The 15,429-nt window shown below is 33.3% G+C and overlaps 3 protein-coding genes across 5 annotated transcripts; 2 read left to right on the top strand and 1 right to left on the bottom strand.

The window, feature by feature from the left end:
* Window positions 1-346: 346 nt before the first annotated feature.
* On the top strand, window positions 347-2,566 carry LOC148306491 (uncharacterized). Its single transcript, XM_088264924.1, has 2 exons — window positions 347-723; window positions 1,276-2,566. The coding sequence occupies exons 1-2, from the start codon at window positions 601-603 to the stop codon at window positions 2,341-2,343; spliced, it is 1,191 nt and encodes a 396-aa protein (XP_088121050.1). The 5' UTR covers window positions 347-600; the 3' UTR covers window positions 2,344-2,566.
* A 1,115-nt stretch (window positions 2,567-3,681) lies between these two features.
* On the bottom strand, window positions 3,682-7,638 carry LOC148306490 (asparagine synthetase domain-containing protein CG17486). Of its 3 annotated transcripts, XM_088264894.1 has the most exons (8): window positions 7,412-7,638; window positions 7,084-7,338; window positions 6,801-6,981; window positions 5,967-6,163; window positions 5,454-5,863; window positions 5,203-5,374; window positions 4,730-4,971; window positions 3,682-4,209 (listed from the first exon to the last, which is right to left on the bottom strand). In XM_088264894.1, the coding sequence occupies exons 1-8, from the start codon at window positions 7,475-7,477 to the stop codon at window positions 4,020-4,022; spliced, it is 1,713 nt and encodes a 570-aa protein (XP_088121020.1). In that variant the 5' UTR covers window positions 7,478-7,638; the 3' UTR covers window positions 3,682-4,019. The 3 variants fall into 3 exon arrangements, with proteins under 3 accessions (XP_088121020.1, XP_088121021.1, XP_088121022.1); XM_088264895.1 differs by lacking the exon at window positions 7,084-7,338; XM_088264896.1 differs by lacking the exons at window positions 6,801-6,981; window positions 7,084-7,338.
* Window positions 7,639-7,753: 115 nt separating this feature from the next.
* On the top strand, window positions 7,754-15,388 carry Upf2 (UPF2 regulator of nonsense mediated mRNA decay). Its single transcript, XM_088264905.1, has 10 exons — window positions 7,754-7,909; window positions 8,283-9,201; window positions 9,891-10,151; window positions 10,828-10,961; window positions 11,046-11,340; window positions 11,422-11,637; window positions 11,732-12,763; window positions 12,875-13,024; window positions 13,152-13,297; window positions 13,782-15,388. The coding sequence occupies exons 2-10, from the start codon at window positions 8,290-8,292 to the stop codon at window positions 13,981-13,983; spliced, it is 3,348 nt and encodes a 1,115-aa protein (XP_088121031.1). The 5' UTR covers window positions 7,754-7,909; window positions 8,283-8,289; the 3' UTR covers window positions 13,984-15,388.
* Window positions 15,389-15,429: the final 41 nt, after the last annotated feature.

Genomic DNA, 15,429 nt, shown 5'->3' with positions numbered 1-15,429 from the left:
GGGAACCCCTGGCATAGACATAAATGTGGGGCCAACCGGTTAAAAGAAGAACACGTAAAAAGGTAAAAATGTAGCTGATAATGAGCAGCACATAGAAACCATTACTTTTCTGAAACTTAGGATGAAATTAATTGATATTGGTGATGAAATACCTGCTTTATAACATTAATCTTATAAATCATGACGTAAGATCCGATATTTCTTGCTAGTTTTGAAAGCCAGTGAAAGTTCAGATTTTGGTAACAAAAGGTTAAACCTAAATAACGGTTCTGGAATTTTATCTCTGCTATTTAGTAGTCTATGGCAGTTCTAGTATATAGTCTTTGGTCTGTGCTGTCATGCAATGTCAAAACAAACCTGGTTTTAAGTGTACAATCGAATGTAATCTTTGATATTTTTAGCATAATAAACCAATAAAGTGACATTAGGATTTCGCAAGCTTGTTCATATTTTCGCATTATTCTTTATTTATGCTTGAACAGAGCATTGCTGATGCTTAAAGTTTAATTTCTTAACAGTTTGCAAAGCAATATTCTAAATTGTTATGTATCTGAGAATCTCAAATGAAGCTGAATAATTGAAGACACTGTATTTTACGAAATGGCATCCCAACTTCAAAATATGTGTCGATTATGTATGAATAAGACGGATTTGTCGTATATTTTTGATACCTGCAATGATGTTCCTTTAGATATTAAAGCAATGGCTTGTGCGGTCATAAATGTAAGATTTGTTACATACATATGTTATTTAATAAATGGTTTTGCTATACAAGCTGGTTTTGTTTTTACAATTCTAGTATAAAAACTATACTCAAATTTTATAAACAAATCCTGTATCATTCTCAAATGAATAATTATATATGGATTACACCTGAGTAGAAATCACCCAAATTGTTAAAATCATAAATGATAGAATTACAAAAATTCAGTCAATATATTATATAGGCTAATCAGTATGCTATTGCAAGTTTTTTTTTTTTAAACGGGAAATATTTGTGTTTTGATTATTTACAAAAATACTTAAATTGCATACTATTTATGTGAGCCTAAGCGGCTCATTATTAGAAATAGGTATCAAATTGTGGTAGAGTGGGTTCGAACCCAGAAACTCTGACTCAAGAGTCTGCGACACTAACCACGGGACCACAACCCGACACAGTTTAATGGCATACATACATATTAGGGAAAGCTTTTCAATATTTCCTCCATCAAATCTTTTTTTTTACTTATTGCATAAAACAAAGCATTTTAATATTTTATGTTTTATTTTTAGATTAAAAAACATGATGGTTTACCTTCCTTGATATGCGATATCTGTAAGTTAAAATTAGAAGAGTTTTATAATTTTAAGAGAAAATGTGAAACCACGGATGAAACATTGAGAAAATTATTGAAGACTGAAATGAAATGCACAATAATACCTAAAATGGAATATAATGACAGTGAGACCCCAAAAAACAAAGATGGGGCGAAATATGAAATATTAAGGACTTTGTTAAGTAATGTGGAAAGCACAACCGAACTAGATCAGAATCTCACAGTAAAGGAAGAAGGAGCTATCAAATTAGAAGAAGACAGTTATGATATGGAATATTCTGCAGATGATTGCCAAATTTATGAACAAAATGTAAAAACGAAACAAGAAGATGCAGAGCAATCACCGAAATGTGATAATACTCATGAAACAGACCAATTAAAAAATATTAAATCTGATGTCAATTTTCAAAACGAAATAAAAAGAAAAAGTAGGCCAAAAGGGCACGAATTCTCGAAAGCATTGAATAATAATACCGATGTTAAGCCGGTTGAAGTCATTAAAAAAACATTAAATTCTTTCCAGTGCGAGAAATGTGGTCACATATACAAATCAAAACCAATTCTCAAAGCGCATTTATTGTCACACTTGACTGTTAAACCGATTCAATGTTCATTATGTCCCAAGCGCTATACGCGAACTGACCATTTAGTAATACATTTACGTTCACATTCCGGAACAAAACCGTTTGTTTGCGAAATATGCGGCCGTCCCTTTACGAAAAATCAAGATTTATCCCGGCACAAAAGAATTCACTCGGATGAAAAAAAATTCAAATGCCAGCGTTGCGATAGACGGTTTAAACGATCAGCCGATGTTCACACTCATATGCGAACTCACACGGGAGTGAGACCTTATAGCTGCAAGAATTGCGACAAGACCTATACTTCACACGGGGGCTTGACGAAGCATATCAAAAATAATTGCTCTATGACTGTCCCAGAAATAGATAAGAAACCTTTGGAGAAACATGCAGATAAGCCTGATTGTGTTACAGTTGATACAATTGCTGAATTAAAATCCTGAGATTCGTAATTTGCTGCAATCCAAAATAACTTTATCTCTATTACTAAAATACAATACGCTTAGCTGAAAGTAGTACAAAAAAAGTATACCATACAAGTTCAAATGTGTAAAAATTTTATACAAATATTAAACTATTTTTACATGTTTTTGTATTTAATAAATATTTTTTTCATTATATTATTTTCCTATCAGTGTCATAATTTATTACAAGTAAAGACTTATAATTGTCCGATATGTGCAATTTTTATTTTTTAGATTCCTTGCGTATGATTACAATTAGGTGTGAAAAATATATTGCGCTATGTAATATTTTTACCAAAGATATTCTGTTTTTACTATCTCCTTAAAAAATGTTTTTTTTTAACATTCAAGATTTGTTACATCAAACTTTGCACTGAAAATCTATTATCAATTTTTTCCTTATTAGATTGAATTATTTTATTTAATATTACTTGGGATATTCTGATGCGATTTGGCCAATAGAAGATTGGTATTTCCAAAATCGTTCATAGATCACTCAATCTGATTCATTTTGTACAGTTAAAACCAATTGGGTTAAAGTTAAAACATCAGTTGTCATCAGCTTAGATTGAAAAAAAAACGGCCCCAAGAATTTCATGTAAAATTTTCTCATGACAGTCGTCCAAAATCATCCAACAAATCATTTTAGATTGTCTTAGAAACTCCTTTGTATTTACAATGCTTTCTAAAGACGTTCCTTCATAGACAATGCATGTATTATGTACATATGATTTGAGACAATGAATGTTCATGGACTTTTTCAGAAAAATGGGCAATATCCTGTACAACCCATGATTTATCACCTGCAGAAATTGCACATGGAAGAAATAAGAATTTAAACAATAGCGAACACAAGGCCAAGGTGCTTTAGAATATAGTACTTCTTTAAATACCCATTGCAATTACAGCATTGAACTATCTTCAACAATGGTCTTGGCGGATTTTTAATTTTCAAAGGCAACTTATTTTCATATAAACTTCGGTTCAAGCTTCAATAAAATTGGTGTTTATCTAAATATTTTATAATAAGTTTTTGTTGTTGTTTTTTAATTTGTTTTAGAAGCACTACGCATCACAGGCTAACTCTGCGCATGTTAAAAGAAATATTATATGACTTGTCACACTACTGCGCAGGGGCACTATCTTAACTGTTCTAACGCATGATTTGATCCTACAAGTGTAGTATCAAATCACTAGTTAGAACAGTTAAGAATGTGCAATTAAAGAATGCATGGTTGTGCATTCTTTAGTTACCACCTGATTAGTTACCGCTGATCGTTTGGGCAACCACCCACCATGAAGAATAAAACACAGGTGTTGGTAAAATAAATTGTGTGAGTATATACATAATATAAAACTGCATGCAATACAAACATAAATACAATGAATAAATTTAAGGGGTAAAAATGAGACACATTTTTTTTTCATGTACACTCTTATAAATTTTTGGTAAAATATGTAATACTATACAATAAACAATAGCGCTTCAAAAACATGTGCCCTTTGCAACTTCTATTTGTGCTATTTATTATTAAAGCTTAACTAAAAAATATCCTTGCAGTAAAAAACACAAAATTATAAACTTTATGGGATGCAGGGTCATTTTAAACACGCCAGCTCGCATCTACTGCGCTGAGAAATTATTATTTATTTACTTATAATATGATTTGGGTAAGTCTCTGAGATATATCATTAGCATTGTCTTTTTTATTTGCTATTCTCGAGCCAAACTGAATGGCTCTTTTTGGAAAAACGGCTGCACATTCCAATCCAAGTTTCATGGCAGCTAATCGCAACAACATTTTGTCACCTGTTCCTGGTCCACATTTTGCACTTGGGAAACATCTGTAAAATTAAATAAATACTAACTGAGAAAAGTTAGGAAACACAGACAACAACAAAAAACTGTCTTAATTAAAATTTAATAGAGTTATGTGAAGAAAATAATAAGAAACAGAACCCTTGATTTATGTAAAGAAATATACAGTTAGTAGCACCATTTGAGTAAATACACCTAAATATGTATCTTAATCTTAAAAAGACCTACCCCATAAGACATTTAAAACATTAGAAATGTGTGTAGACACAAGGGTATTTTTTAAAAACATTAATAGTTCATGAGGGATTGAAACTTAATGGCATACATACAAAGTAAATTAAGAACCATCCGGTTGTCGTATTTAAAACCAAGGTTTTTTTTCTAAACTGTACAGGAATATTTGTATGGGTCATTTAAGATTACTAGACAGTGTTGAAAAGGTATTTTTTACACAGTACATTAAAAGGTAATGAAAATATGTGAGAAAAAATCTTAAACATTTTTCCTTACTAGATTTAAAAATTATACTACATGTATGCATAATACCTTTCCCATGGCTTCAAACTTAAAACGAAATCTAAGAAGTTTTCATCCAGGTAGGGCATTCTAGGCTGTCGTCCGTGATGGCTAACAACACGATCATCTCTGGCCAGATTCCGATATGGCAAACGTTGCCAATCCATCTGTAATTCTTGTTCAAGGGTGGTCCATCCGCCTCTCTTGTATGCATTTCTATGTCTTGTATATCCTCCAAAGAGTTCATCTGCACCCATACCCATTAATACAACCTAGAAAATATGCCTTTAGCTTAAGTTCCATACTGTATTTTTTTTTAATGACATAATAAATTGACCAGGATTATAAAATTTCATCATCCAAATACATAATTTAAAAAAAATGTTCATGAATATTAATTATTTTTGATACTGCTCTAACCTACAAATTGATTAATATGATATTAAAAATAATATTATATTGAGATTTTTTTTAGTAAAAACTATTTAAAGTATTTTATTTACCCTGCTCGTTGATATATAATTAGACGTTTCACCTCTGGCTGCAAACCATAATGCAGAACCTAAACTCTCATCGAGTATTGACTGTAAAGGAAATACTAAATCCCCAATAATATCCATTTGTTTATCTTTTAGTTCTTGAATTGTAACATTCACTTCAATCAAATTCCATTTTCTAAAAGGACAATAATATATCAATTACTTTGATCAGATAGGAGTCACAAAACAAATATTAATATTGATTTAAATATCACCTTTCTGGAAAAAGCTTCTTCAATTCCTCTAATGACTGAACTGATGTCAACCTATCAGGTACTTGAAAATCGGCACAGTTTTTATGTTCGAAGGCGACATTTAATAAATCTATGGATTCGGCAACTGGAACATGCCTGTGAGCCAACGCAGCTAATATTGTACAATCCAGCCCTCCAGAAAACAGAATTCCAACTGTGCAATGTGAAATACATTTTGTTGTCTTAAAGACGCAGTCCTTACACACACCCGGTTGTGTGATAACACGGGTTTTAACACTGTTTGATAAAAGATCTATTAGCTTTTGCACGTTATGAGCTAATGAGTCTTCGTTTAATAGGGTTTTTAGAAATGCAATACGGCAAGGTATGTTATCTGACAAATGCTCGATTTTTGCCAAAAGGTTGAGATCCTGAAAATAACATGTTATTAGAAACCATAACACTGAGCAATAAACAAATCGTTAATTTTTTAATCATTAATTTTAACTGAAAGGGAAATAAATGGGTTCTCACCTTGTCACTAATGGAATTAGGTATATAACTAAAACTGTTAATTTCAGTATTCAAAGTTGAAAACCAATCATCCAAAGGCAGAAATTGGATGTTTGATAAATTTTCTGACCAAGAACATTGTTTAATTTTATTATTATTTAAATCTAAGAGATAAATATATCCTGTTGGGAGTTCGACAGCATTTTTGAATTCCTTTCCTGAAAAACAAAAGGGCTAAAGATTTTTTAATTACCACTACTACTACTACCATCACGCCGTTTCTCCGCAGGGAAAAGATGAAATGCCACACTCTTCTGTCCTGACATACACTCCTTGTCTCCTTCACATCCACACATCTAGTCATACATGCCCTCCGATTACGCAGACTTACGACACCACCAGATTTAAGGTTCTGATTGATCTGATCGTGCCAAATCTTTTTCGTCCTCGTTCTGTTTTCCCGCTTACATTCGCCACATACATTTTCTTAGTCATTCTCTCGCTATTCATTCGCTCCACATGTCTATACCACCTTATAGAACTCTTCCTAATCTTTTCAATTATCCCTTGTTTAGTCTTACATTCCTTTCTTATATCTCAGTTTAAATACCAAAATACTGAAAGACGATCCCAGCAGGTACAGTATAAACAATAGTATTTAAAAAGTAAATGGATCATAATTATACGGTGTATATATTTTTCAAAAAAATATATGCTTATATATTTTTTCAAATGGCATAAGGTCAGGGTACCATCAGTAGATCATAAATTTCCTGTTTAGCTGTAATTTTGTCATGGGCTAAATAAGAAAGTTTATTATATTGAAGCAAGTAAAATAAAATAAAAATTGGTTACCTAATACGCTGCTCAAAATAAGTTCATTATTTTCTTTGCAATATATAAGTAGACTTTTTCGTCCGAAACAATCTCGGCAAAAATAAAGGTGGTTATTTTTTTTATCCCAATAAATGAGACTGAATGGACCATTCAAATCTCTAAAAATCGTCATAATATCGTTCTCTGAAAAACATGACGCCTACAAATAATTTTTTAAATTAATTTTTTTTAAATAAAAAAAGTAAAAAAAGATTTAATAAAAAGAAAAGAAATATAATTTAAAGTGATATCTTTGACTAACTGTTATCTTATCGAGACTATTCATTATTTCTTCAGTGTCACTAACACCTTTTTCCCACTCGTTTTTAAATATATCTCCGTTGAAGAGAAGCGCTCCTTGATGAGATTCTATCGGCTGTTTTCTCGGTTCTATTCCTTGCATCCACAATGTTTTGCCAATCATAGTAATAGAATACTTAATTGTAGAATTATCAGAAACTAAAGAAAAACACGCATCAGGTCCTCTACAACTCAGCATTTCTCCAACTTTACTTTTCTAAAAATATATCATAGGGTAAATTATTATAAGCCACTGAAAAAATACTAAGTCTAGCGAAAAATAAACAGACCTTGTTTAATGCACAACATATGTTAAGGTTGGGTGGGTATTTGACATTGCAGAAAATTCCGCACATGTTAATTATGAATAAGGAGTTAATTTTACCAAGAAATATTGTTAGCGTTTACTATTTATATCATTATTTGGTCGTAACTGACTATAATTAATGTGTGTAAGTTTAAAAAATACGATTGATAAATATTAAGTTTTTATCTGTCAAAATCACATTGCAATGACATTTCGTCCAAGTTATACGATTGTCTATTGGTTTAAAAAAATATTCTCTTCGCTGTGTCTTTATCGCAGTAACAACCATTAAACAAAAAGAAGAAGAAGAATCAACAATATTTTTATTTCTACATAAATTTCTATGCCAATGAGGTATGAATGAATTTTGACAGCTGGTTCTTGCCAGGTTTGGCTTAATTCGTTTTTTGAGACGTGTGGTCAAATGACGGAAATAAATAATAAAAATATTATATATGATAAAAGCGGAATAAATATATTTGTGAGTATAAAAGTGTCATCTTTTTGTTTTGAAAGAATAAAAAAAATACGTTTAAAAAGTACATGTCGTTATCTCTGCAGGGCTTTTGGAAAAAACTGTATTAATCTTGTTTCACAATAATGTATTTGTAATCTTTATCTACTGCAACTTGCACTATACAATGATTTTGTTCAGAAAAAAAAAAAAAATATATCCCCACATGCCTTGAACCTTTCCGGTATTTATGTTTGATTCTATTATTTACATTGAAGCAATGTTGGTTATTATTACAATTTTATCATATTTGAAATAATTTCATAATTTTCTGCTACCTGTTCGAAAATAAAATACACTGTTTTCTCACGTGCACCAAAATAATCTTATCTGTTTGCAGATGAAAGATGGAATCGTCTGAAAAGAAGGATGAACCCCCGAGTGATAGCAATGTCGAGGAGATCGCTTCCAATGACGATGAGGAGAAGAAGACGGTTTTGGAGTTCATTGCCGAGTTTGATGCCCGATTGAAGCACAAAGCTGAGTTACGACAGCAAAACCAACAATGCGTTCGACCCCCGGATAGCTATTTCTCTAAATTAGATTCTGTCTTAAAGAAAAATACTACATTCGTTAAGAAGTTGAAGACGTTTTCAGCTACACAGCTGGATACAATAATTAAAGATTTTAGTACTCTAAATTTGACAAAATACATATCCGAGGTCGCCTCCGCAATAACAGAAGCCAAGCTCAAGATGTCCGATATACCGGCCGCAATTAAGCTGTGCTCTATTTTGCATCAAAACTACTCGGAGTTTTCTCAAAATTTGTTCGAGAATTGGCAAAAGATACTTACTTTTAAAGTTTCCGATAAAATTCCCAACCCTTCCAAGTTGCGAGTGGATTTGAGATTCTACGGCGAGTTGATCTCTTGCGGAATATTTACCAATAAACTGGGTTTACAACTGCTGGGATGTGTCCTTACAGTACTAATTAATATGGATAAAGAAGAACATAACAATATAAATATCCTCCTAACCTTCTGTAAACACTGCGGAGAGGACTATGCCGGTTTGGTTCCTAAGAAAATCAAGGACAAGGCGGTGGAATATAATTTAGAATTACCCCGGAGCACATTTCTACCTCCCGAGAAGCAAGCCGGTGTTCGATCCATCTTAAAGGATTATTTTTCTTCCCTGACTCGACACCTCGCCACGCAACGGCAGCAACTGCAGGCGCTTCATATCGCCAATCAACGTACGTTGCACACACGGGGAGAATTATCGCAAGAAAGGAAAGATCAATTGGAAGCACAGCAGGTTCTTAAATAATTCTCACATTTTATTATTATTATTACAAACAAGCATTGTAGAAATAGTCTCCTTTTTGTTTAAAATATTTTTTTACAATTTAACTGCGTAATGCCCTTAAATTAGACTAGTTCGCTCATCAAACGCATTCCTATTTTAGCTAACGCTAGTGGGACTCCTAGCTGTCACCACTAATCATTCTATTTTTATCAAGCCATTGGCCAGTTAATATAATAAAACATGAATTATTTTGTTTTGTGAAAATGTATCTGCAGTTGCGATTGGACATATTTTGTTTGCTTATTTAATAATTATATTTCACTGTTTTAAAAATCAATTATTAATTTTTCTTTAAACTGTTAAGTTTCAGACAAAAGTTTAACTTGAGATAAAACACAAAAAGTGTTTTTATTTTTATTTTTAAAAACACCTTTTGTAAAAAAAAAAGCCCTAGCATTACACGGTTAAATTTTTAAGAATTAGATTTAGCGAGATTAGACTCAATTTACTTAGGCACATAAAACAAAAAAGTGTTTATTATTTTTAGTACATTTAATAAAAATTATTGGGTGAATTAATGTTAATATAGATGGAATTAAAACCCTATACAGTGTTCACATTCACACATTAACAAGGAAATTTTCATAATAATTTTGACTTATATAAAATAACTTTAACTGAATATGTATTCTTTGCAGGCAAATTTTGATAGGTTATTAATTGGTGCTCAAAACTTTGCTGATATTTTGGGTGAAGATCTCGGAGAAGCCGGAGAACCTATAGTATGCATGCCCACAGCCTCACTAGCCAGCGCTGCCGGAGATCTTATCCCAGGAGTCGGTGATGGGGACCACAAGTTACCCGCTAACGATCCCTGGCAGGATGAAGATACAAGAAGCTTTTACACCAGTTTACCTGATCTGAAAGTCTTCCTCCCAAACTACCAGCCCCAGAAAGAGGTAATTGTTTTATAATTATTCCATAATTTTTTCCATATTCTTTGAAGACTCATCAGCCATGATGATCGATGATTTTCATTGATATGCTCGGTATAAGCATTCAATAAGAAATTAATTTTTCTTTCAATGTTATAAAATTAGTTTAAAAATAAGGAAAAACCTTATTGAAAACCCTAATCTGGAGCAAAACATGGACTATCGTTCAGGCAGAACGAGGTTGGCTGGAGGCGCTAGAGATGTGGTACTTACTACAAAAGCATGTTGGAGATTCATTGGTCGGAACATGTAGGGAACAATGAGGTATTAAGTAGGGCTGGGGAGTCTAGATGCTTACTAAATAAAGTAGCACAACAGTGAGTCAAATGGATAAGCCATAATATTTGACACCCAGAACCGCTCCTTATGATTGCGGAAGGCATGTGCGAAGGCACAAACTACAGAGGATGACCCCACTTAACCTACATGGACCAAATTATCTCCGACATGTCTTGTAGCAGATACGCCAAGTTCAATTCAATTCAATTCAAATCAATTCCTAGTGCTTAAGGCTGAATAACTCTGATGTTACATCTAATAAAACTGAAGTATGGTTTAGTAAAAGTCAGTTACGACTGTAATGCAGAAGTACAAGTAGTTCATGTTCTTTGACTGTTTTTTATTTGAATATTCTTTTCAGGTGAATCCCGATACAGTAACAGAAGAAATATTAGATCAGGAGCTTCAGGAAGAAGAATTTAGCGATGCTGAAGATCCTACCACCCTTCCAGAACCTGAACAGGAGGAACCGCAAACATCAAATGTTTCTAATAAGTGTGTTTTTTTTTGTCCAAATATATTTTACAGTCGCAGTTGTCATCCGATAAATGTAATATACAAACATTGCTTTGATTTCAGGTATGCACTGGAAGCATTTTTAAATCACATGCCTAATTGTGTGAACCGGGAGCTCATAGATAATTCTGCTGTCGATTTTATTTTGAATTTGAACACAAAACACAATAGGAAAAAGTTGACTCGTGTTCTGTTTAGTGTAGCGCGTACCAGACTGGATCTCTTACCATTCTATGCCAGATTTGCAGCCATACTTTATCCCGTCTTACCTGACATAGGCAATGATTTGAGTCAAATGTTGAAACAAGACTTCAAGTATCATGTCCGTAAGAAGGATCAAATAAATATTGAGTCCAAGGTTCGTAACTTCCTTCATATCAATATGTCGTAATGGTATGTATTCGTACATGGTAATATAATGGAAATACAATTTTTTTAGATTAAAGTGGTCCGTTTTATTGGTGAACTGGTGAAGTTCAATTTGTACTCCAAAATTGAAGCGCTTTATTGCTTGAAAGTTCTTTTACACGATTTCAAACACCATCACATTGAAATGGCTTGCAATTTGCTAGAAACCTGCGGAAGGTTTTTATATTGTTCACCAGATACCCACCAAAGAATGACGATATATCTTCAACAGATGATGCGTATCAAGGTAATCTATTTATATACATACACGTTTTTGACTATTAACTGTAATAATTCTTAGCTTATATAATTTTGCTTTATATTCAATAATTGTGTTTCAGAGTGTATCGATTTCTGACTCGCGTCACATAACTCAAATAGAGAATGCATATTACTATGTGAATCCTCCGGAAACGACAGCGCTGACGAGGGAAGAGGAACCTCCGCTCTACAGATTTGTCCAAAAAATTCTTCATCAGGATTTACAAAAAAGCAACGAAGATAAAACACTGAGATTGATGCGCAAGTTGGATTGGGACGATGAGGAGTTGTGCACTTTGGCGGTGCAGTGGCTCGCCGGCGGCTGGAAGGTGAAGCACGCGGGGCGGCGCTGCCTCGCAAGGCTGGTGGCCGCGCTGGCCGCCTGGCAGGAGCTCGTGGGCTCGCGCGTGGTGGACGCCGTGCTCGAGGACCTGCGCATCACGCTGGAGCACCCGCACCCCCGACACAACCAGCGCCGTATCGCCATGGCTCGCTACCTCGGGGAACTCTACAATTACAAATTAGTCGATTCCAGAGACATTTTCAACGCCCTCTATTCCTTCATCACTTTCGGAGTCACATTGGACCATTCTATCGAATCGCTCCTCGACCCGCCCGACAGCGCTTTCAGAATACGGCTCGTCTGTGTTCTTTTAGAAACATGCGGTGCTTATTTTAATAGCGGCTCTAGTAAAAGAAAACTCGACTATTTTTTGATTTTCTTCCAAAATTACTTCTGGTATAAACAATCGGATCCCTATTGGACGGAGGAGAACCCGTTTCCTATATACGTGCGTAATATCTACCAGGAATGTCTCTCTAACTTGAGGCCTAAATTAGTTCAGTTTACTTCCTGGCAAGAATGTAAAGATGCCGTTGAAGACTTAAAGAAGAGTTTGTTTCCACATTTAGGCGAAGAGGGAGTGGAATCTGAACCTAATATCGATGGAACGGAAACTGACGGTTTGGAAACAATTGTAGAAACGGATGATGAAGGGAATTCAGATCACCAAGTTGTATCCAATAGTTCGGATGAAGAAGACTTGACTGAAAATGAGGATATTCCTGTTGTAGAACACAAAGATACCCCGCGGTCGCCTCCGCAAAAACAAGTATGCGTCTTAATAAATACATTTACTTATTTTTATACTGGAAACATTTAAAACTGACTGTGATATTCCAAGTTTTGTTGAAATAATTATTTCATTATGTTTTGCTTCCAGGCAGAAGATACTGAATTTGAATCCGCTCTAGAAAAAATGCTATTGGATAACATGTCGGAGAGACAGAGGGAAGGAAGACCTTCGCAACGAGATATTTCAGTTCCTGTGCATTGTCGTCAGCAAACGAAAAAAACCTACGAGCAATTATTGGTGAGTGAGCAGTATCAATAGTTTATTCTTAGGTAACAAAGAATAAAATACAAATATACATATTGTGTTGTATATGAAGGAATCTTATGAATATATTTGTATACTTATTTATTTTTTTTTTTTACAGCAAGGAAACGATAGTGTAGAATTTGTTTTAATGGTACGAAAAGGTACAAAGCAGCTGTATAAATCTTTCGATGCACCCGCTGAATTAGCAACTAACTTAAAACAACAAGCTATGGCAGATAGATTAGAAATGGAAAGAGTTAAAAGGTATGAATTTATCATCAAACTTTATTAGGATGAAAGCGTAGTGACACTATTTGCGGGCTAATTTGGTAACTAAAAATGATGATGGACCATGGTAGATATTTTATTTTTATTTAAGTCATATGATAATAATAATAAATTTTTTACTCTATAAAAATAAAACAAAATCGGTTGTCCTAAAATAGTTTACGAAACTCTTTTGAAAAAATGAGTTATATTCTTATACAAAAAGTCTATCCATAAATATACATGACAAGTGCTAATTGTATGTTTACATTTCATTTATTTTTTGCCCAATGTACTATATATTGTCAGACTTGTTTTGAGTCAACAATTTCTTCTAATTAAATTATATCTAGCATTAGTGATGAGTAAATTTATTACGTGCATGGGTTTCTGAGTAACTAATAAATGCCACAAACAGAATCCTATTTATGTATTCATCTACGTACCTGGACGATTGAAAAATGTTATTTTGTGTTTTCAGGTTAACTCTGAATATTACTGAAAGACAAGAAGAGGAAGAATACTGCGCCGAAGGCGGGGGCAGTGGTGGGGGGGGCGGCACCAGCACGGGCAGCGGGGGGACGGGCAACCCCAACAGGGGACAACACTTCCGCCACAAGTACCAGCACCCCAAGGGGGCTCCCGATGTCGACCTCATTTTTGGCACAAAGAAATTAAAATAATACTGACAGAGTATCCACCTTTGGTACAACTTGCCTTTATCAGTATTGGTACATGAACACGCTCAATGCCAATGACTGCAGATTGCACTCTTGTAGAGAAATGTGCGCACACCGCACCTGCGAAGATGGGAGAAAGTCAAAATGATGTCGTTAAGCCTACAATTTACAACTGAATTGAAAATTGACCAATCGAAATGTTATCCGAGAAGAAGATTCCCGACTGGGTAGTTTAGGATAGCCATTGTTTGCGTTTTAGAACATTGATTATTTATCAGGAATATTTTTTCTAGATTAGTTTAAAGTACACCTCATTTCATAGAAATAAAACTTTTTGTTTCATCAGCCAGTAGAAAAATCAATAAAGTAATCATAATTCAATTCTGCATTTTGAAATGGTCATAAATATATTTTTACCAAAGATACTAAAAAAATTGATAGCCAAAAGTGTTTTTTTTTTCTTAAAAAATAGTATCACTTAAAAAGCTTTATTTTTTATCGAAGAAACTGAGATTTTATTTCTCTCCCAAAATGTTCTATGGGACTTTTTCTTTTCATGTAACATTTACTCAAAATCTAGCATTCAATTTGTTTTATGTATATTATGAATATTGTTCTTTGTAATCATTAAACATTTTGTTTTAGGACATAGATATATCAATACATAGTTACTGTTTATTTTTTTGTAGTCTTATTGAGTTGACCTTATTTTTAAAATCTTAACACAGCATTGTTCCCAATTTCAATTAATAGATACTTATTTGAATTTTAACATTGTTAAAAATAGTGTTAAACTCAACTAGGTCTTTCGGACACCTTTAGTCTTTTGTCACCGACATCTTTCTTTGCAATTTACTATTATATACATTACATTTATTTTTTTTGTATGTGGTAAACGAGTTTTCCTTCTCATCCATTAAAATACAGTTTCAAAAATTTTAATACCAGTCAGTTTTGATGAACTCGATATGTATGTAGTATTTAGGTAATGTACACAGTGTAGCCTTGGACATGTGTGCCTTGCATACAATAAAAACATGTCAGAGAATCATCCTTCCATATTTGTCAATTTTCAACTCTTCTTTTTATATCTATCTAATAACTGATTAAAATATATACGTTTATCATTTTTATTGTTGCCAACCCTCAATTATTTTCCAATTTTTCACTTAAGGATCTTAAAAATAATCATTCATATTTTGTTAATATAATATTGAAATCTTGGATTCATATTTGTGTAGTTCATCACAATTACATATTCTTACACTGCATTCATTTTAATATCATCCCAATATATGTACAATGTACCTTCCAGGAATATGTCATTGATTTTGTTTACCTACTTATAATCTCTCAGATGGAAAAATTACAATCCGTTACAAATAAAAATGATATTTTGTTTAATGTATTTTTCATTTTTCTATTCACATATTTGGCCTTACAATGATA

Source organism: Brachycentrus maculatus, unplaced genomic scaffold (assembly GCF_059751285.1).
Source record: "Brachycentrus maculatus isolate JH-2025_06_01 unplaced genomic scaffold, ASM5975128v1 h1tg000240l, whole genome shotgun sequence".
NCBI lineage: Eukaryota > Metazoa > Arthropoda > Insecta > Trichoptera > Brachycentridae > Brachycentrus > Brachycentrus maculatus.
This window is presented reverse-complemented; position numbering and strand designations above follow the sequence as displayed.

Coding starts and splice junctions, on each gene's coding strand:
- LOC148306491 (XM_088264924.1), top strand. CDS start 601: ATGGCATCCCAACTTCAAAATATGTGTCGATTATGTATGAATAAGACG. Junction 724..1,275: donor TGGCTTGTGCGGTCATAAAT/GTAAGATTTGTT, acceptor TTTTATTTTTAG/ATTAAAAAACATGATGGTTT.
- LOC148306490 (XM_088264894.1), bottom strand. CDS start 7,477: ATGTGCGGAATTTTCTGCAATGTCAAATACCCACCCAACCTTAACATA. Junction 7,339..7,411: donor TATGTTGTGCATTAAACAAG/GTCTGTTTATTT, acceptor ATATATTTTTAG/AAAAGTAAAGTTGGAGAAAT. Junction 4,972..5,202: donor ATTATATATCAACGAGCAGG/GTAAATAAAATA, acceptor CATATTTTCTAG/GTTGTATTAATGGGTATGGG.
- Upf2 (XM_088264905.1), top strand. CDS start 8,290: ATGGAATCGTCTGAAAAGAAGGATGAACCCCCGAGTGATAGCAATGTC. Junction 11,638..11,731: donor AACAGATGATGCGTATCAAG/GTAATCTATTTA, acceptor ATTGTGTTTCAG/AGTGTATCGATTTCTGACTC. Junction 13,298..13,781: donor GAAATGGAAAGAGTTAAAAG/GTATGAATTTAT, acceptor TTGTGTTTTCAG/GTTAACTCTGAATATTACTG.